General features: G+C 36.7%; 1 protein-coding gene across 1 annotated transcript in view; it reads right to left on the bottom strand.

Moving 5' to 3' along the window:
• Nucleotides 1–21,768, bottom strand: part of ARMC1 (armadillo repeat containing 1) — a 34,467-nt gene extending 12,699 nt beyond the window's left edge. Inside the window, exons 1-3 of the mRNA XM_019710700.2 lie at nucleotides 21,569–21,768; nucleotides 16,468–16,688; nucleotides 10,992–11,083 (exon numbers count right to left, since the gene is read on the bottom strand). Coding sequence (XP_019566259.1) covers nucleotides 10,992–11,083; nucleotides 16,468–16,650 — 275 coding nt within the window. The 5' untranslated portion in view covers nucleotides 16,651–16,688; nucleotides 21,569–21,768. The remainder of the gene's footprint in view (nucleotides 1–10,991; nucleotides 11,084–16,467; nucleotides 16,689–21,568) is intronic.
• Nucleotides 21,769–22,013: the final 245 nt, after the last annotated feature.

The following is a 22,013-nucleotide window of genomic DNA, read 5'->3' as shown; positions in this document are numbered from 1 at the left end:
CTTCACATTTCATTTTAAACCCATGGTTCATTGAAATTCAAAACTCATCACTATAATGGTATAAAAGCCCACTTAATCCACATCATTAATTAAATAGGAAGCCAAATAAAAAGATCAGGATATAACAAATCCCTGGATTAACACTAACATTCAACTCTCAATTTGAGAGTACCCTGACCTTCAAGAAAATATAACATTAAAATCCAAAATAAGAAAAATTAGATCATTCATATAGTTATTTCAACAGATTTCTTAGTAAATTCAAACTGTTTCTTAATTTACATTTTTACATATCTTTTACAAAGCATGTATCATAAAACCACAACGCAAACAAAAGTTTTCATTCTTAAACTTTTAAATCCTGCTACAGATTCTCACATAAACAGCTAGTACGATGCTGTCCAACAGAACTTTCTGCACTGATGAAAAGTTCTGTATCTGTGCTGTCCATTCACATGTGGCTATTGAGCACTTGAAATGTGTCACGTGTAATTGAAGAAATTTTATTCACTTTTAATTAAATTTAAAGTCACATGTGCCAAATGGCTATCATATTGGACAGCACCGATCTAATGATTCTTATTAGTTGAGTTGATTAAACAGTAAGTATACACATTAACTGTAAGAAAATAATCCTTATTCCACCTATAAATAGCCACAATTAAGTCCAAACCATTTAACATACATTTAATGCCTTTAAAATCTGTCCTCTACCAACTCAGCTTGACCAACATCAGGTCGTGTCCTTTTAGCCAGAAGAGCTTCACCTGACTGTATGCTTTCAAACTCATTTGTGCCCTGAAGGCTCAGCTCAAGCACCACCTTCTTTATGAAGCCACCCCACCCCATTCATACCTCTGGATTCAAAGTACTACGCTTGTGTGTATGCGAGTATTACTGATCTTAATTTTCTATTTCTTTCTCTTCAAAAACAGAGGTGTGTTCTCTCTGTATCTTCCACAAAGCCTTACAAAACTTTTTGCAATCCATTTGTTATTGAATGAGCAGGAATACTTCAATCTCTAATATTCAGACTGTACACATTCTAGCTATAAAGACCTTCAATTCCAGAGGTGGTAATTTGGCAATTTTCTGGGCCCTCAATTTACTAGACCAGGTGCTTTTTGGGAGCCACTGTTGACCACAGAGATGAATTACTTTGAATGACTTTGGCGCTGTATTGCAGGAAGCTATGAAAAAGACTATTATTTGAGGAGATGGCTCAGCACTTTTCTGATAGCTATTTTACAGTTTATTGAAAAGGTCACTGCAGTTCTGAGATATTTTAAATATTAGCCAATAACAAGTTGTAAAGAATACGAGGACAATGTTTACAGGCACTCATGCATTTAAGAGGAAAAGAGTACAAAACACTACGTGAGTGACTATTTTCTCAATTCTCCCAAGGATGATATAGAGCTAGAACCATTCCAGATTCACAGGAGAGAAGATAATGGATTCTTTAGGGCTTAATTCTCTCATAAACCTACTATTCTAGTGGTTTCCGTATTTGTAGCAACAGAGTGAGGGGGGAAACTGCTATTTATTCATAAGGACAATTTGCATAGGTGATACATGTGCATTTCTGATTGCCTGTACGGCTACAGAGCTTACTCACACTTTCAATTAGAAAGTTGAAGATTTACAACAAAACTATACCCTTCGTCTATAGACACACAAAGACTATGCCTACTTAGATAAGCAAAGCAATTACAGATGACAGATTAGCAAAAATGGTGAAATGAAATAAATACTGCTACTACTACCATTTTTAACTGCCTTATTTCACAGTTCCAAAGTTTCATCATTTTCATACAGCAATAAATTTCTTTCTGGAAAATTTTCAAAATCTATCCACTTAAAACCAAAAGATTTTAAAAGGATAACATCACCAAATCAACATGATGGTCTCACTGTTGTTTTAAGTGTGTTGTTCTAGTGTACTCACAAGGCTAAATTACATTGCTATCCTGCCTCAGAAACAGATAAGGAGTAAAAACCTTTACTTATAGGCCCAGATCAGTCTAAGGCAAAATGAAATTTACAAAAGCAAACAAGCAAAAATGAATTACAAACCAAGTTACTTCTTGATCTTACAAATCACAAATATCTCTGCATATTGCTGATCAAGTCAATTATAAATAATTATGTCCTTATTTTCAAAATATGCGTTAAAAAAAAATCCAAGAGCATCTACAGATTTGGAAGCTTAGTCTTTTAAAAATAAATAAATAAACCAAAATTACTATTCAAATACTGTAATTCAAAACATTCAAGTAGAAAAAGTCTAGAGTTATATAACACATTTGGCCATAAATGTGAGAGAGACTGTATAATTAAGCAAGAACTAATTGCCCTAATCTTCTTAGGCAAGTAAAAATTGAAAGAGTTGATTAATGCCCTGGATTTAGTTCAGTCTTTAAAATCTGACATCAGAAAAAAAGACTATCTTGAAAGGTTCTTTCATTTAATAATTGGAATTTTGCTCTCAGTAATTATTCCATAGTGAAGTATATTGACTCCTGACCATTTTTTCTAATTAGTTATCTATATTGAAGTTTCAACATGTTATTCATAAAATACAACTAAAAAGTGAACTCTGATCTTTATTACATATCAAAAATAATTTTCATTCTGAATATAAATATTTTTCTTTATTGGTCATAAACACCTATTCACTCTAATTCTAGATACCACTAATAACATTTTATATTGTCCACAAAGGCCAGTTAAGACTTCCATATACGTATTTTGCTATGTATAATATGCACTTTTTTGCCCAAATTTGTGAGGTAAAAATAAGGGTGCGCTTTATACACGGGTAGTACTAATTCCGTACTATATGAAAGTTTTTAATTCTTTTATTTATGCTTATGAGTTACAAGTGTAACTCTAGAAATCAATAATGATATCTGTATGCAAAGTACCCCAGACTACAATAATCAATTTTGTTGAACTTAAAATAACTTGCAATGACGAAGAGTTTTTGGCCTTCTATGATGCATAAATACATCATAAATCTGTTACCAGTACATAAAATTTCACGTACCTTGTACCTGTTATTGTGTTTTGTAATTATTTGTTACATAAAATGTATTGTACCATATGTTAAAAAATAAATGCTAAAATTCCTTTATAATACAAAAAGCAAGTACCTAAATGTAAACAAACAAAAATTTGAATTAGAAAATTAAAACAAAAGATTTTTTCCCTGAAAATTTGGGCCAAAAACGTGGGTGCGCATTATATGTGAGAGTGCATTATACACAGCTAAATACGGTATTTCATGAAATCAATGAGTATACTACTTTACTGTTAAAGACTTGCTATCTATCGCCTTTTGAAAAACTTCACAACTTTTCCTTTAGGAGTTCGTTTTGCATATTTTTCCTGTATTACTTGATAACAAAAAGTGTTCCTGTAACATTATGGAACCCAGAAAATCACCCCTCATTTTTTAACACACAAACAATCCTAACTTGAAAAGGGTTCTAAGACGTAAGTCAACAGCTTTGTTTAGATAACAATGTCCAAGGGCAGGGAAACTATGATACTAGAGCCAAAGCCCATGTATTTACATATTATCTATAGCTGCTTTGACCCTCAAGGGCAGAGCTGAGTAGTCACAACAGAGACTGTATATCCAGCAAAGCCAAAAATATTTACTATCTGACTTTTTACAGAAAAAAATTTAGCAACCTCTGTTCTAAATAATTACAAAAAAGACACTGAAAAAACTACAAAGGATGTGGACTATAGCTGTGGCCATTTAGAATGATGCTGCAGGCAACCAGATATACTGAAGAGGGCTCCTGATATATTACGCAGATTACAGTGGGCCCTGTAATCTATGGAATAACATCGTTTTGTTCAGTGTCATTTTGTTGTAATGTTGATGAGGTGCCATAGGAATTTAACTCTTGTTTATATCAATTAGCCTATGGTAAAACTGGTTTCATTACACATTGTCTCATTTAAAGTTAATAACGACATTAATGTACTACATTCATTACATTACTGTACTACTATAGTCTCTTTTACATGATAGGTTGACATCAGACTTCACATAAATAATATAAAAATCAAGGCAAAATGGAAAAGTATTTTCCAGAATTTCAAGAAAACAAAAGGTGACCACGATTCCAGTCCAGCTGTCCCTCAAGTAAAGGGTATAGAAAAAGAGTTTTAAACATCAAAGAACTCAAGGAAGATTTGAGCCTTTCTTGAGCAATCTACTAGAGAATGAGCTTCAACCAACTAAGAGATGACTGCGAAAACTTTAGCAAAAGACTGACAATGAATATTTTATATATTTAAGTGTAGATCTAAATTTAAGACAAAGGTGGGAAAGAGAATGAAAGAATATATAAATGTTCTGACAAGTAGAAATACTGCAACTTAAGAAAGGAGAAGGGAGAAAAGAAGAAAAGTTTAGAAAAAGCTCAATGACTGTGGAACATATAATAGGTGGCAGTCAAAAGATTATTACTGTTAAAAACTAACAAGATAGTAAATGTTTAAACAAGAAAACAACTTAGAACAGTTTTAAAACATATAAGTACAAAGGCAACCACTATAACAATAGAGCAAATCTTTCTAACTATCAGAAAAAAATTTCAAAATAAAAGAAAAATTATCAGAGAGAGAGAAACACAGCTACTATAACATAAATGGAAACCACAACAAAAATGAGTTAGGATGAAATATATCAGTCAAACCGATAATATATAAATGGACTTAGCTCACCAGTTAGAAGATTTTTAATTTGGCTCACAAAACAAAAGTTAAAGCAAAGTGATTCAGAAATAAAGGAATGGGCAAACGTAGAAACAATGAGAACAGGGATTATGTACTGATATTAAAGTAGAATTCCAGCCCCAAATCCAAGCAGTAAACATGACAAAGGGCGCTTTTCTTAATCCTAAAAGATATACTTCACAATGAATATAAATATATATACATATATACAGAAGGTGCCAAAAAAATATATACACATTTTAAGTAACGCAAACTGTATTAAAATTGTAATACTCGATATATACCAATAACAAAAGATGAATACAAGTCACACTTCACTTCTGCAATTACAAGAGGTGCTCAAAGTGAATACCATCAGCGTCCAGAGACTTCTGATTACGGTGAACTACTGCTTGAGCAACACTGACCAAAGTGTACACCTGTATACATTTTTTGGTACCCCCAGCATATTATGAATATATGCATTAAATAACATCATGTATGGAGAGAGAATGATAAAGCAAATGTTTCAATGATAAAGCAAATGAAAAAATGTTAAAATTTGGGGAATCTATATATAGGGCATCTGGGTAGCTGTACTGTTTTTACAACTTTTCTGTAAGTCTGATACCATTTTAATCTAAAGTTTTAAAATATACATAAACACACTGAAATGAAAAGATAAATGGCATTATGTGTTTTATTCCTTTTTATATTTTCTAGTTTTTACAAATAAATCATATACTGTATACCTGTATTAAGATTTTTAAATGACATTTTAAAAAGTAAAAGAACAGAAAACAGGCATAAAGAAATGAAGTACACATTTTTCATCCAAGATTTTAGCAAGAATAGACCACCATTTATTATAGCACTATTTCAAAATCTAGAATTTTTAGAAAGTTCTCCAGATGAGATGAGATATTTTCATTGCAATGCCACATTTTATTAAAGTGGCTTTTATTTATAGCATAATTCATGTTAGATATTCACAAGCGCTTTCATAAAATGTATCTTATATCAGAAGTATCACTCTTGAAATACAAATTAACAAAATGTCTTAAACTGGATTCAGATGTTCCCCTAAGTTGACATTTTGAAAATTCTCTTCACATAGGGATCCAGGACTTAAAAAATGTAAAAAGGTTCTAACCTCTAATGATGAATTTTTATTTATGGAAAAGACTAAAATTACAACATAATGCCAGATTCATTCGGACAGAAAACTTCAAATTCTCTTCACCATTAAAAAATTGAAATAGTGACTTTGAATTCAGTCCAATTATTGATCTGTAAGCACCAATTTGACCTCAACACAAGTAAAACCTGCTGTTGAATAACATGTTAAAAATCTCTGCAACATTCTGTAGCAAAACATACCACAGGGATTAAAGGGTAAAAATGTTTGTACACAGAATTTTCCCTATTGTATAAAATACTCTTCTCTGCTTCCCACATGAAGAATAACCACCACTCTTGCTACCTACTTCTGCTTTTTGAGTTCCCCTTTGATCACTGCCAGATGGAAGCTTTCTCTTCAGTCAATAAAGCAACATCCCTTCACAACACATTTTCTGTTCTGTGGCTCTTTCTGGGGTATGGGAAGATCTTTCTTATACTTCCTTCATTACCTAATTCCATAGAATCACAGCTAAATATCCCCCTAATTCAGTACTGCTAAACAGAGAGATACTGAGAGGGTCCCATCCTGACCGGTTGGCTGTCATGGGGCAGCCATATCAAAGAAAACAGAGTATAGAACATAGATCTCTGGTGCTACAGCTTACAAGGTGACCTACATAAAATGGATGCCAATTAGTTCATACATGAGGTACGCTACACTAGTGATACGTGATCAGTCATCTGCATCTGGTAACGCAAACGTCAAAATACAAAGTAACGACTAAAGAATGTATGTTTAAAGTTTCAAGTAAGTTGTGCATACAGTAGTCCCTTTAACCATGGGGATATATCCCAAGACCCCCAAGTGGATGCCAGAACCTGCGGACAGTATCAAACCCTATATATACACTGTTCTGTCCCTATCCATGCACACCTTTTCACTTACAGGAAGCACTTTACGGCTTCTCTTTGGCATACGTGAATTGCCAGCATCACCTCTTGTGCTGTCAGGTCATTATGAAGTAACGTAAGGCTGCCTTAAACACAAGCACTGCGGTAGCGAGACAGGCGATGTGATGAGCCAGACAGCTGCTAAGTGACTAATGGACAGGGCGCATCTACAGCGTGGAGACTCTCGACAGAGATGATTCATATCCAGGCAGGACAGTGCGGGCTGGCTCGAGGTTTCATCACACTACTCGGAATGGCACACAAATTTAAAATGTATGCATTGTTTATTTTCTGGAATTTTCCATTTAATATTTTCAGACCAAGTGGACCGTGGGTAACTGAAACTACAGGAAGCAAAACCACAGACAAGGGGGGACTACTGTATATAAGACTTACACTGCTTTATGTGATCAAAACTTTTCATTTTGGTTTGTGAGGGTTGTTAATAGAGGCACCCGAAAGAAACAAGTAGATGAAGAGATAATGAAAATGCTAGAGTAATCTAATTTCTTAAAACAAAGAAAGTCATGCCCAAGTCATGAGATAGTTCACAACACAAAGTGAAATATGCTGAACTAAAGCCTGATTCTAATACTTCAGTCTCAATGTTTACAAGCCAAAACACATACTTTTAACATTCAAATATACTGATAAACTTCTAAGATGGTAATTTTGGGAAACAGAGGTGACTTTTAAAAAGCTTGAAAAGCAACCTTCAAACCTGAGCTCTCCCAACAGCCAAATGAGCTGCAAAATGTATATAAGAATTATTATATCATATCTCCCCTTTTGAGAAGGCTAGCAGATCAAATTATCATCATTGAGTATACAACAGATGTACATCTGTTTTACTACTGGAGGGGCCAGCGACAAACACCACATTGTTCTAAAAAATATACTATTTAAGTGGCTTGAAAAACATAAGCCACTTGTGTCAACCATGGAGATACACTGCTTGGATCTCCCTTTAAGAAAGAAATTTGCCTTTCGGCAGCAGGAAGTCTAGTAGAGCTACCACCCCTCGTTGTGGCTTTGAGAGTCATCATACCCACCTTTCAATCCTTCATTCCAAGGCCTGGCTCTTCCAGCACAGCCCCCAGCCGAGGACTGAACAGTGGGGACACTAGGGCCAGGCCATTTCTGCCTAAGGAAAACTCATCTACAAGGTCCTCCTTGCCTGGGGGCTCCCCGACCCAGTTGCGCTTGCATAGCAAGCTGAGACTCTCCTTGCTCTGCTCAGTTTCCTCTCCACATTCCTTTTACAGATGTCAATCTTCATGGCAGTCTAAAGAGTGTAATTCAATCTCGCTTCATCCTCCTTCACCTTTACAGACTGTACCCCACGATAAACCTCTTCCAAGTCTAACTCCATTTCAAGATCTCCTTCTTGCACGAGATGCCAAGATAATAACCTCAACTGACATAACACTTCTCTGAGAAAAAAAGGTAAAAGTAGTCTCCCTTCTATTTTATAGATGTAGCTCTCACATACAAGGTGTGATCAAACAATACAATGAATGTTTAAATAAAAAAATTGATTACAGTAAAAGACACATTAATCCCCCTCAAAATACACCCCCTCGCTTCTAACACACTTATCCCATCGTTCTTGTCACTTTCTGAAGCAGTTCTGGAAGTCCTCTTTCGTGAGTGTCTTCAGTTGTGCTGTTATGGCTGCCTCGATGTCCTGCATCATTCTGATTTTGGGGAAGAGCCAGAAGTCACACAGTGCCAGATCCAGTGAGTAAGGTGGATGAAGACACACTGTAATGTTTTTATTTGACAGAAATTGCCGTGTACCAGAAGCCATGTGTGACACGGAGCGTTGCCATGATGGAAGACGATTTATGGCACTTTAAAACACACCTTCTCTCAACTGACTGACTGCACCGAACAAGTTGAAACGTGTCACACACTATTACTAAGGTTCAACACGCCGCTTCCCATATTGAAGATCCCTGCCTTTCCGTTGGATGGCACTCGGCAGCAGCCTTCACTGTATTTTGTGATCACAATGGAAAGGCTCCCTGTCACACATCAATTCTGGTATAGCAATTTTTGCCAAATAAAAACATTACGGTGTATCCTCATCCACCTTATTCATCGGATCTGGCACTGTGTGACTTCTGGCTCTTCCTCAAAGTCAAAATGATTCAGGACATCGAGGCAGCGATGACAGTGCAACTAGAGACACTCACAAAAGAGGACTTCCAGAACTGCTTCAGAAAGTGTCAAGCACGATGGGATAAGTGCATTCAAAGAGAGTGGGAGTATTTTGAGGGGGATTAATGGCTATGTGTCTTTCACAGTAATCAATTTTTTAAAATGTAAACATTCACCATAGTTTTTGATCACATCTTGTATATACATACACTCACATACATACATACATATGTACATACATACATACCGAACCTTAGCCAACCAAGCTAAGAAATTGTTTTATAGGTTAAATCTATGACACCTCTAAAACTTGCTCTAATAAAAGTTCAAATTTAAAGTGTATTTTAATAAATCAACATTAATTTTTCAGGTAATGTCTTACATTAAAAAATTTTTACCACATATTTTCAACTTCAATTACTATGCCAGTTAAAGGAATACACAACCTTAATTTAAGTTCATCATATGAATAAAATTGCCCTACAGAAGCATCCATATTATACTTAACCCTTTCACTGTTTCCAATAGAACTAAATGTACCAGTTAAAACTAGTTAACTATATGGCATTAGAGCATACTAGGAACGAGAATGATGCAACCTTATACTTTACACAACACTTTAGAATTTACAAAGCATTTCTACATATATTATGCCATTGGATCCTCAATTACTTGGTAGGTGTTACTTTAGGCTCATATATAAGAAAACCAAGGGGCAAAGAAATCATTTGTCTCAAGTCAGAACTAGAATCCAAATTTTCACTAATGGAATTGACCTCAAACCATAGGCAATGATTAACACAGTTGATGGCAGTCAATATTTTGTTATTTATTCCCAACTGACCACCTGGATAAAGACAAGAAAAAAACCTGTCTCTATCTTGTCATTATCAAAGATCAAAGCACCAAAGAACTAGCCTAGCAGGTAGTTGACCCCATGAGAACAAATATTTAAGTAATCTCTAAAAAGTAAGATTAATAAAATACAATTTGTCCAGAATCCAAGAGCGCTAAGAAAAAAAGAACAACACACTGTCTTGGAAGTCAATTTAGGTGATTCTCCATTGACATAATTCAACTTATAGTATTTGGCAATTACAAAAGAACTTTTGTGACCACTCAAGCCAAAGAAACTGCAAGGTAAGTCTTAAAAAATCAAATAAATTAAGTGGTTACTTATTTTAGTTTTTAAAGCAGTCATGTCTTGTATAAGATCACGATATAGTACACTAAGAGAAAGCCTCAGAAAGCTTACCTTTTTCCTTCCAGATACAGTGGAAATATCAAAACACTGAATCTTCAATTTCTAGCCTTCTACAAAGAAATCAACAAGGCCTAAGAAAGGAGCAAACCAGACATCCCCAGAGACAACACAGCTGAAGGAATACAGACAAGTAACTTGTCCTCTGTCGTTTCCTCACCCATAAAACTGTTATCTGTCAAAACTACCTCAAAAAGTGATAAATAATGAGACAATGGATATGAAAATCTTAGTAAGATGAGAGGTACAATTAAAAACTACCCATTAGCAAAAATTCAAATTACATAGCTCTAAGTCTCTGAGACCTCTCAATGATGCTCAGGAAAATCTTACCAAAAGCCTCTTTTTTCTTCTTTTTTTTGCCATGACACTGATAAAGGTTCTTTAGAGTAAGACTGGGATGAAGTGACAAAAGAGTTGTATACTACAATGCTGCATATTTTCAAATGTGTTGCTCTGATAGTAAATCAATTTTCAAAAATTCATACAAGGTAGGATTTTCTCATTTTAAAAAATATCCATAAGAACAATGTTTATCAACATTTTAAATAAAATTTGAGCATTTGCATAAGGACTATTAATATCAATGTTTAATGTACCAGAACTTTGACCAGCAGAACATTTTTGGACATATAACCCACAAAAAGTATGCTTTTATATTAGAAAAGTTCCAGTAAAATTGTATGTTAACAATCGGTATACATTTAACAAGCTCCATCTTTCTACTGCATTAGGAGACACTAACCATCGTACTTACTTCTGTATAACATTTTGCAAGCTTAACATCATACCCAGTTCTCCTTTCATCTTTTCTCTGTTAGCACGGCATTCTGCCAAGTATCGAAGAGCCTACAGCAGAAATAGCAATAGGTTAATTCACACGTCCAGACTACGCAAAATTAAACCCACTACTAACTTAACTGCAAGAGAAAAAAAACAGGTTTTTGTTTTTAGAATCAATTTGTTTTGAAGTGTTTTGAAACTCTTCTTTCAGTGTGATGGTCACAGCAGTCCCTCGGGGAGAGGTGATCCTTTGAGCTGAAACAGCTGAATCTGCTCTTTGAAACAAAGGTTCCTAACTCATCTGCAAGGTCAAAATTAGGCTGTTCCTGTTTTATTTTCACCACTTCATCTTGTCAAGGATACAAGGAACTATATTCCATTTATAAATTTCAGGGAGTAGCCATCTTTCCTTTGATGATTTTTACATATGAGTTAAAATAAACTGCTGAGAGGGACAAAACATACAACTACCTTTATGGAATCAAGTGCCTCTAGTTCTATAATTCACCTTTAAAATGCATTTTTTTAACTGAAAAACAAAAGATGAACTCATTCTCACAAACTTATATTTTCTGAGTTCAACTTTTCTTGGGTATTTTTAAGATTTAAAGTACATTATTGCTGGTGGCCAGATGGTTGGGTAGAGCGCGAGCTCTCAACAACAAGGTTGCCGGTTCGATTCCCACTGGGCCAGTGAGCTGCACCCTCCACAACTAGATTGAAGACAACGAGCTGCCACTGAGCTTCTGGAGGGGCAGCTGGATGGCTCAGTTGGTTAGAGCGCGAGCTCTCAACAACAAGGTTGCAGGTTCAATTCCCGTATGGGATGGTGGGCTGCGCCCCCAGCAACTAAAGATTGAAAGTGGTGACTGGACTTGGAGCTGATGGGCCCTGGAGAAACACACTGCCCCCCAATATTCCCCAATAAAATTAAATAAAAATAAAGTACATTTTTGCAAGTGTTTCCTTCACATGCTGATTCTATAGGGATTTCATTAGCTGTTCTACAGATTTCCTAATCTCTCACCATCCACACAAAAAAGGGGTACTTGATTCTCAGGAGAATACCTTCGTGAACTACACCATCCAAAACTCTGCCATCAAGTCCACTGACCCTCACATTTTCTAGTTTTCCTCTACAATCCATTTCCAAAGCACGTGGTCATTATGGAAAGTGGTACCAACTATGAAATTACAAAAACAACAACTTCTCTCCGACTACAATCTCCTATTTTTCCTGCAACTATTCCTACCTTGATTTTCACTTCAGGCCATAAAGGATTAACTGCCACGGAAACTGCCATCCCTCCATAAAAAATGAATAACCGTGACAACATATATTAAACACAAAGGACAAGAGGCAGCATAGAATTGTAATCCCTGAGACAAGAGAAACGATGAGGTGGGCCCTACAATTGCCCCATCTCACTACTTTGGAGGCAGTTTCCAGACAGTAGCACAGGGAGGGGGAACCCAAGTGGAGCCCACTGGTCTTACTGAGTCAGGGAGGCAGAGACCAGAGGTAGGGAGGTTGGGGTGGTACAGTGCAATAAAAAATTAGGTCTTAGGAACAAATAAAAAATCGTTTGTCTTTGTCTTTCCTGGCAAGAGCTCCTAAAACTCAGGATTTTCTGAGTGGCAGGAGTGTCTTTTGTCATTCATAAAGAGGAAACTGAGCTCCATAAAAGAACTTGAACAAGGAGATTCGGTTTCTGAATTAGTGACTCCGTCCACCTGCCAGGAGGGCGGTGCACTCCAACTCCACAGGGACAGAAGTTCCTGTGCTCGGGACCCTTCCAGACCTTGCCCTATGTACCTGTTCACGTGTATTCTTTATAATAAACCGGTAAACAGAAGTCAAGTGGCTTCTGAGTTCTGCGTGCCGTTCTAGTAAATTATCAAACCTAAGGATGGGGTCATTGCAACACCCAATTTATGGCTGCTCAGTCAGAACTATGGGTGACCTGATACTTGCAACTGGCCTTTGAAGTAAGGGCAGTCTTACAGAACTGAGCCTTAAACCGGGCGAGTTTAACTCTTAGTTCCACATAGTTCGTGTCAGAATTGAACTGGATTGCACACCCTGCTGGTGTCCACAGAGGATCAGAGAACTGGTTGGTGTCAGAAAACACCCCAGGCGGCTAGAATTTGCAAAGCAGAATAACAGAAATGAGGGATGGATCTCCACAGTAAGAACACTCCAGACATCACTTCAGAGGGTCCCCAAGAATTTCTGGTTGAATACTGGCTTGAAAACGTCTGGGGTAAAAGGCCACAGGGCTAGTGAAGAAAACCATCAGAAAATAGGGAAAACAATGCCTGGTGCTACATTTTAAAGTGAGCTTTAAAATGTAGTAATAAAAACCTATCCAAAATGACCCATTGAGAGGGGAAAAAAAAAAGACTAAAAAAAAAAAAGGAAAAAAAGCAGTGCAACAATGACCTATGGGATATGAAATAGCTTACACGTAATTGGATTCTAGAAGAGTGAAAGGGAGGAGACAGAAAAAACTTGAAAAAATCATAAATGACAACTTCTCATAATTGATGAAAACTACAAACACACAGACCCAAGAAGCTCAACAAACCCTAAGCAAAACAAAACACAAAACCATCCATTTCAAAATTGTTTGCTGAAAACCAGTGATAAAATCACAAAAGCCAGAAAAAGGCATTATATAGAGTGAAACAAAGGTAAGAATTACAGGAGTCTTCTTAGAAATCATATGAGCCAGACAAGGAAAAAACACCTTTTAAAGCAGTGGAGAAAAAGCCACCAGCAAACCTGCAATACAAAAAATGCTGAAGTTCTTCAGGCAGAATAAAAAGGACACCAGTAGAAATGTGAATCTATATTAAGGACTGAAGAATGCCAGAAATGGTAAATATGAGGACAAATATAGAATACACTTGATTTTTTTAATTTAAATGTTTTTAAAATAACTGTTTAAAGCAAAAAAAGTTGTAGATTTTTTAATATACATAGAAGTAAAATGTATAAAAAAATAGCATGAACAATGGGTGGAGAAAATAGAAATATACTGTTGTTGCAAGCTTCTAACTTTATACATGAAGTGTATGATTTATTTAAAAGTATACTGTGATAAGTTGAAGATGTGTATTATAAACCTAGAGCAACCACAAAGAAAAAATAAAAGGGTACAGCTAATAAGCCAATAGTGAAGTTGAAATGAAATTACAAAAACACCACACCTGTTCTTCAACCTGTTTAGGAACTTACACCCGCTGACCCCTCTACTTTCCCCTTAGCTATGTCCCTCCCTGAGGACTCGCCTTCCTACTCAGCCTCACATCTACAGTCTATCATTCCAACCACTCCCTTGTCAAAATCCTAAACTCCCTCATATGGTCGGTCTGTTCAACTTACCTGGCTAAGAATCAACCCTGAACAAATCCAACTATTTGACTCTTGGGCCTATAATAAATAGCAGGCCGGAAGGGGGTGAAAAAAACTTTCAGAAGCCATAAGTACCATTATCAATTCAGTGTTACCAAACTAATCAGCCCCTCAACACGTGAGCAATCTCACCCTTCTCCTCACTTAGCACCTTTCACATTTTCTGTAACAACTATGAGCGCTTCTCCAACTTCTCTTACTCTAGCAACCCCTTGCCTCCTGAATTACACAGGTTCAAGTCTAGACTATTTAAAAACATAAAAACCCTTCAACTCCAAGTCCTTATCTAGAGACCAACACTCTTTCCTCAACTTTTTCACAATTCTGATTGAAATAGGACCAAAACTAGGGGTCATGCAAATTTTCCCATGTGTCACTACTGTTCCCTTCTATCAATGTCTGTTTTGCCTGTTAAATTTCATTCAATAAAGGTAAAATAGGAAATCTGTATTACACAGTTGGATTTTTGAAAACAAAAAGCCTGTGTCATTTTTCTGTATGATTTTATAAAATTAGACTAACTGGGAATTTATCATGGGTCCTTAAGAGTAAAGGGCAGTGAGTTTAAATTTTTCTATTATATTAACTTTCTTTTAAACATCTTGTTATGAAAATTTTAGAAGACACAAAAGTGGAGAGAAAATGTGTGGTGAACCCCATGTACCCATCATTCAGATTCAACAATTATCAACCACTTGGCAATCTTGTTTCACCTTCTATCCTGCCACTTACTACACTGGAGTATTTTACAGCAAATCTCAGAGAACACGTAATTTCATTTGTAAATACTTCATTACATCCCTAAGTTAATGGGTTTTTTATTAACTTAATGATCATACTATTATAATACCCAGCAACAGTATTAGTAGTGCTTTATTATCTACGATTTGATCCATATTCGTTTCAAGCTGTCTAAAAGTATGTTTATGGTTGATTTGTTGAAATCAAGATCCAAACAGGTCCACATATTACACCTGGCTGATATGTCCCTTAAGTCTCTTTTAATCTGTAACAGTTACTGCTATCCCCCTCCTCCACCCCACTGCCTTTCTCTTTAATGCCACTGCCTTTCTCTATTGTTTACGGACCCAGATTATTTGTCCTCCAGAAATTATCACATTCTGGATTTGCCTGATTGTCTTGTGTTGTTCTTTCACGTTTGTCTACCCCCCAAAATTTCTCATAACATGGTAGTTCCTTCTGTATTATTAGCTATGACCCTGTGTATTTTTCCTTTTCCTCTCCTTTCCTTATCTTTCCTTTCCATCTTATATTAAAACAGTATAATTCATCCACTGATGAATTTATGCATTCATCCTTTATGCCAACAGGATGCGGCATATCCCTACAATGCATATCATTCAGCCACAAACAGTAACAAAGTACTACTACACGTGCTACAATGTGGGTGAACCTTGAAAACATTATGATCAGTGACAGAAACCCCGTCACAAAACCTACACATTACTTGATCCTATTTATATAAAAATAAATATGCATTTTTGCTGAAATAGGCAAATACAAAAAGAAACTCGCAGCCAAACTCGCAGCCGCTTAGGGGAAACACGGCGGGGAACTAGAGAACAGGTAAAAAGTAGTTTCTTTCCAAGGTGATGAAAATGTTCTAAAACTAACTGTGGTGATGGTGGCACAAGCTCATGAATATACTAAAACCACTGAATTGTACACTTTAAATAGGTGAATTGTATGGTGTGTGATTTACACCTTAATAAAGGTGTTACAAAATAAAAACAAGACAATTAAGTGCCTTTTTAATGACTGTCTATCTGTACTGATAAAATCCTCAAGATTTCTTAAGTGAAGAAAGGAAGCTGCAGAACGCTACATGCCTGTAGTATACTACCATTTGTGTCAAAGGTGTAGACGCGTACATGTATGTCTGCACATACAGAAATACAGACTTACTATCACGTGCTCTACAGTCACTTTTAATTTTTTAGCATGTCAGCTAACACGTCTTCAAATCCTCCTGAACTGAAAAATTGTAACACTGAGACGAAAGGCAACTTACGAGCAAAGCCGAGTGGACAACAGGGGGGTTGGGATGGTCCATAAATAAAATAAGGCCAGGCAGACATCCCTGGTCCTGGACAATGGCTCTTCTGTTCAATGGATCTGCCGCTAGATCCCGTAGCTGGTTAACTACCGAGAGTGCGTCAGGTTCTTCATTCATGGTGGAGGAGGAAGAATTCATCTTCTATGCCGTATACATGAACAAAATCTTCTTAAATTCTGCAGAAATGGTTTGCAAAATTAGTTCTAGGCTGCTGAAGTGTATTATGGCATTTGTTAAATAATCAGGATTATAACACCTTTAGAAAGAAACAGATGAATGTAAATCACCAAAAAGCACTGGCAATTCCAGTTTAAGAGAAGTAAAATGAACCTAAGGTGACTAAAAAATAAATAAGTAAATCAAATTATTCATGTATGCACAATGTTTAAAGAACATGTCTTCTTCAATATTCCAATGAATTCCTTTTTAGCGATACACATTTTAACACTACAGTACCACAATAGACAAGATCTCTACAGTTCAAGCTTGTAACCTTTGCTACACTTCTCAAACTGTAACACTGTCCTTTTTCTCCTCTAGAGCATTTCTACAGCCAAGGTCAAGTGCCTTAGGGAAAAGTGGCTAGCTGACAGCTTTTTTCTTATTCATTTATGAACAAAACTCAGCATACTGGGACTACAAAAGATAAAATCCCCTAGGAAAAAGGAAAGAGTCAAAGAAGGCTGTGAACAAAGAAACCAAGAAGGGTACCTCTCACCCTGTGCTTCAGACCAGTGGAGTTTGGGAGCTCACAGTGAATCTAAACTAAATCTAATCACATCTACTCACCTCTAAGTGTGCCATATTCAGAATAATGAAATAGAATTTGGGTAATTCATTTGACAGATACGTAAACAGTGACAGAGAAGTTAAATAATTTGCCCCCGGTGACAAAATTTAGTACAAAAACTGGGCTAAAATCTTATTTACTATCTCCTAAACTGGTCAGCAGTCTTTCCACTTTCCATACAGTTCTTTAAAATTCGGCATACCTTTTTCCCATAAAAGTACACAGGGTATTTTAGAAAATGTAACATGCTAAACATACAAAAGCCAAAGAAACAAAGTACCAAAAAATAATCTTCATATAAGCAGAAAATTAAAAATAATAACTTTAGGGGCAGCTGGTTAGCTCAGTTGGTTAGAGTGCGGTGCTCTTAACAAGGTTGCCGGTTCGATCCCCACAGGGGCCACTGTGAGCTGTGCCCTCCACAACTAGATTGAAACAACTACGTGACTTGGAGCTGATGGGTCCTGGAAAAACACACTTAAATAAAAGTTTAAAAAAAAATTACAAAAAAATAAATAATAACTTCAATTAATCAAGTTACACAATATATTCCTTTTTAGGGAGAATCTAAAGGTGTAGACACTTTCCACAAATTAGTAAGTTTAATGATAATTTCAATAACAATGCTAACTGGGGAAAGGGTTGGGGACAAAATCATAACTCTAGAAAAACTATTAAAGTTGTTTGTGGAGGAAAGGTAATAAGCAGAATGAGCCTTACCACGTATGGAAATATACAAAGCTATTAAGGGTAAAGCAGTAGCACTGGGGGCTGGGGGGAGATAAAGACACTTTTAGGAAAGCTATTTATACATTCAGTATAAGAAAGCAGGCTCTCAGTGAGTAACTGGGATTTTAGGCAAATCACAAACTCTTTGTCTTACTTTCTTAATCTGTAAAATGAGGTTAATTATAGCAGCTACCAAATGGTGTATTGACCAAATGAAATAAAAGTACATGTAAAGGACTTAGATTAATGCCTGGGATATAGTAACTGATCAATAAATGATAGTAACAAGTTACACAAAGTCAAAAATCAATGAAAAACAGTAAGATTATTCAATAATTTGGAATAATTTCTAAGCAATTTTAAAACCACTGCTAAGGATCTTTAACACATACCACAGGCAGAAAAAAAAAATCACATTCCAGATTAAAATACATTAAATTTATAGTTAAAATTTTTAACTCTGCAAGCAAATGCAAAATGAAGGACTCAAACAGGGCTTTATCAGGACAGTATTTGGCAGACAATTTTCTCAAAATTAAAATACTATGGTTACTGCAGCAAGAAAAAAGATTTAAAGAAAAACAACAGACTGATAACACAGGGATAAGACTTAAGGGTTTGGGGGGCGTGTTGCCTCTTAGGTGCTTCTTTTACCAACAGCCTGAACATTTCTGTTTACAAACCAGCTTACCCATGAGTTTTACGTGCTGTCACCAGCACAAACCCTATCCAAAATGGAACCTGAAAAACCAATTGCTGGCTCAAAGGCCCAAGAGCGAAGTCACAGTTAAGAACCAAATACTCTGGGTGATGGTTTTTTGCATATAACGCTGGCCTTGGAACTAGAGCTCCATTTTCATCTAAGGAGACCTTAGAGAACTAACTATTCAATAGGAATGATTCTGAAAAAATCATGGCCTTCCTGTTCCTTTGAGATGAACAAAAGTCAAAAATGGTTAAAAGTTCCAATCTTCAAATGCCACTGGTAAGGAGAGGGTTCAAATAAGGATCTGCCTAAGGAAAGGTTGGGAATATCACACATCGAAAGTATCAAGGATCCTAACATAATAAGCAGAGGCAGAAGCTGTGGCCAACCGCTGGATTTCCTATGGCACCTAAATGAAGGCAAGAAAGGCAAGCAGAAGCTGTGGTGTGCTCCACTAAATTAGATGGGTTTTTGTGTAAAACTTCAGGAGATAACTCCTCTGTGTTACAGTTAATTTTTCTTATTTGAATATTCTTGCTATCATTATTCTGAGAAGTACCTGAATCCTGTGAAATGATCTGTGGACTGTCAAGTTCACATAGCAGATTTTATAAGATAGCTATCGAACAGATGAGAGAAAATGGGAACAGGTAAGTAAAAGATATACTTTAATTCCAATACATGTATTAGGTATATTTTTTTTGTGTTAATTCTACTAATTTCACAAATACTCAAGTTGTTTGATAAAAATCTACCCTTCATAGGAAAATATTTTTTTAAACAACGTATTTTGATAGTCATTCTATCCTACCCTCTCTTTCTCCCAAATTTGGCAGACCTCACAATTTTAAATACCCTTTTAAACTCACCTAACTGAGCAATTTTATAGCAACAAATGAACCAAAATGTAAATAATAATAAAAAAGACCCTCTCTTCTCTTTCCTTTGTCTACAATAAGTACTGCATTGGGTTCGAAAGAAAATAAGCTTGCTTTCTAGTTGCATTTTTCATCTCAAATACTAATACCAAGTTGTAGACGTGGATAATCTACATCAGAATAAAGTGGATTATTAAAATACAGATTCTAAGACCCAAGTCCAGACCTAAAAGGGAATCCTTGGAGGTAGGGGCCAAGACTTAGTTTAATAAGTGCACCAGCTGATTCCTGGTGCAATTAAGAGCCATAAAACTTTATTTTGGTCTATAAATGCATCTTTTTAACATGGCTATGAACATCTGAATAAAACCCTGAACATTAAAACTCTACAAGATACTTTCTTTAATTACTGAGCAACATGAGGGGTAAGTGAATTTGGGCCTAGGTTTTGGTTTTATTGCCAGATAACCAAATTAATGAACTAGAAAGACCATCTCCTCTTTCCAAAGGAACTGCGGAGAAGCTCTTGATCAATGCAACAAAATTGTGGGGGAAAATTATGGTGGGAAACTTTGGGCACAGATTGTATGAGAAAACAGAAAGTTCTTGAAATTTTATTTAACTGTCAGCAGCTGTAGTTAATATTTCTTTTGTCTCAGCCATTTTAAGACCAGCACCTGATACCTTAGAAGTTAGCTTTGGATTACTATTTAAATATTCATGTCTATTTTAAGATTTTTGGCTGCTAAGCTAAAATTGCCAATACAGACATATCTAATTTTTAAAACAAAATCATATCTAATGAGAAAAATGAAAAAAAAACACAGCTTCTCCTCTTTATTGTTCCAGTCTTAAAAAACACAAGTGAATATACTGCATACCTTTTATTCTTTTGTTTAGTTCAATTTGGACAAATCATTGTAAGACAATGAATGCCCCCCAAACCTTTAACAAGCACTATGATCACCTAAGAGATGTTGTTAAAAAGCAGACTCTGATTCAATAGGGGGGGTGAGGCCTGAAATTCTGTACTTCCATTCAGCTCTCAGCTGAAGGCTATGCTGGTCAGGGAACCACATTGAGAAGCTACAAGTTAGGTGATAGCTGTAACTGGGCAGATGTCTTTTTTCTTTTTTCGTTCAGCCAAGATTTACCACTCAACTCAAAAGAATTATTTAGCTTTCACATACTAAGAGCTGCAGAGGACACAACCTAAATCGACAGTCAGTTAATCGAGTTTTTAAAGAGTTTTTAAGTTATCTAATCTAAGATTAGAGTTGGCTTTCTCCTTACCAGCAATTAACTCTCTTAGAAGTTGGTGAAGCGCTGGGCCACCTTCGAGCCTCAGTTTCCTCACATAATAATCTTGAGTGGTTGTCCAGATCAAATAAGAACTTAAGATGATATAACAGCACCGGCAATTACCATAGGAGAACAATACTTGATCCTATGGGGGCTTTTCTATTCCTCCCGGTGTTGGGGTATGTCCGCACCGCACTGATAGATCAGTACACTACCTCGAAAGCAGTTGCTAACCGCACGAATGCCCCCAAATAACGGTTCTTAAAATACAGAGATGTGACACTGGTCGCTCTTGAATGAAGCCAAACACAGCCACGTCCTTCTGCTCTCACTGTAGACACGCAGATGCACAAAACGAATACAAAGTTACCAATGAACAACTTGGAGATGAAGAAGTGAAATGACACCCATTAACGATGCTAGGGTTCGTAAAAATCGAACGTGCGAGGGACGGAGAGGAAGTGGATAAAGCTAACATTTTCACAGAACACATGGGATCAGGGAGCTTTAAAGAGCTCAGTGGGGCGCGCTGCTGGGTCCTGATAAGAAGGAAAGCGGCGCGCCGCCACCCAGGCCGACTTGGTGCAGGGTCCGCTCTCTGCGGCCTTCCTGGCTGCACCGCTTTGTCTGTCGCCCCTGGACCATACATACCGCTCCAGAGCTTTAGGAGTCCAGAGTCTGCCGCACCATCAGGGCCACACCAACGGATGAGGACGAGGGACCCGAAGGGGCGGAGCGGGTTCCTCCGTTCACAGCCTCGGCCTCGGCGACAGCAAACCACCAGACTTTAGTAGTTCAAAGAGCGAGGGTGCCAGCGGAAAAAGGCTATACAGACTCTCCCCCATGACCCTGACACCTCCGTCAATTCTGCCTTCTCATTGGCTGATACCATTCCAACGCGAGGATAAGATATCCAATCCGCGATGGCTTTCTTACACTAAAGCGTTCATTGGTGACCTAGGGAAATGCACTTAGCGTTAAACGAAAGCGTCCAATGAGAACCCAGTAACACTGACTTGGACCAAACGCCTCTCCGTCCACCAAGAACTACGCGAAGAAACTTGATTCGAGCTGATAAATCGTCGCACTTTCCCGA

This window comes from Rhinolophus sinicus, linkage group LG14 (genome assembly GCF_036562045.2).
Source record: "Rhinolophus sinicus isolate RSC01 linkage group LG14, ASM3656204v1, whole genome shotgun sequence".
NCBI classification, from domain to species: Eukaryota; Metazoa; Chordata; class Mammalia; order Chiroptera; family Rhinolophidae; genus Rhinolophus; species Rhinolophus sinicus.
The sequence above is the reverse complement of the archived record's forward strand: the minus strand, read 5'-3'. Positions and strand labels throughout refer to the sequence as shown.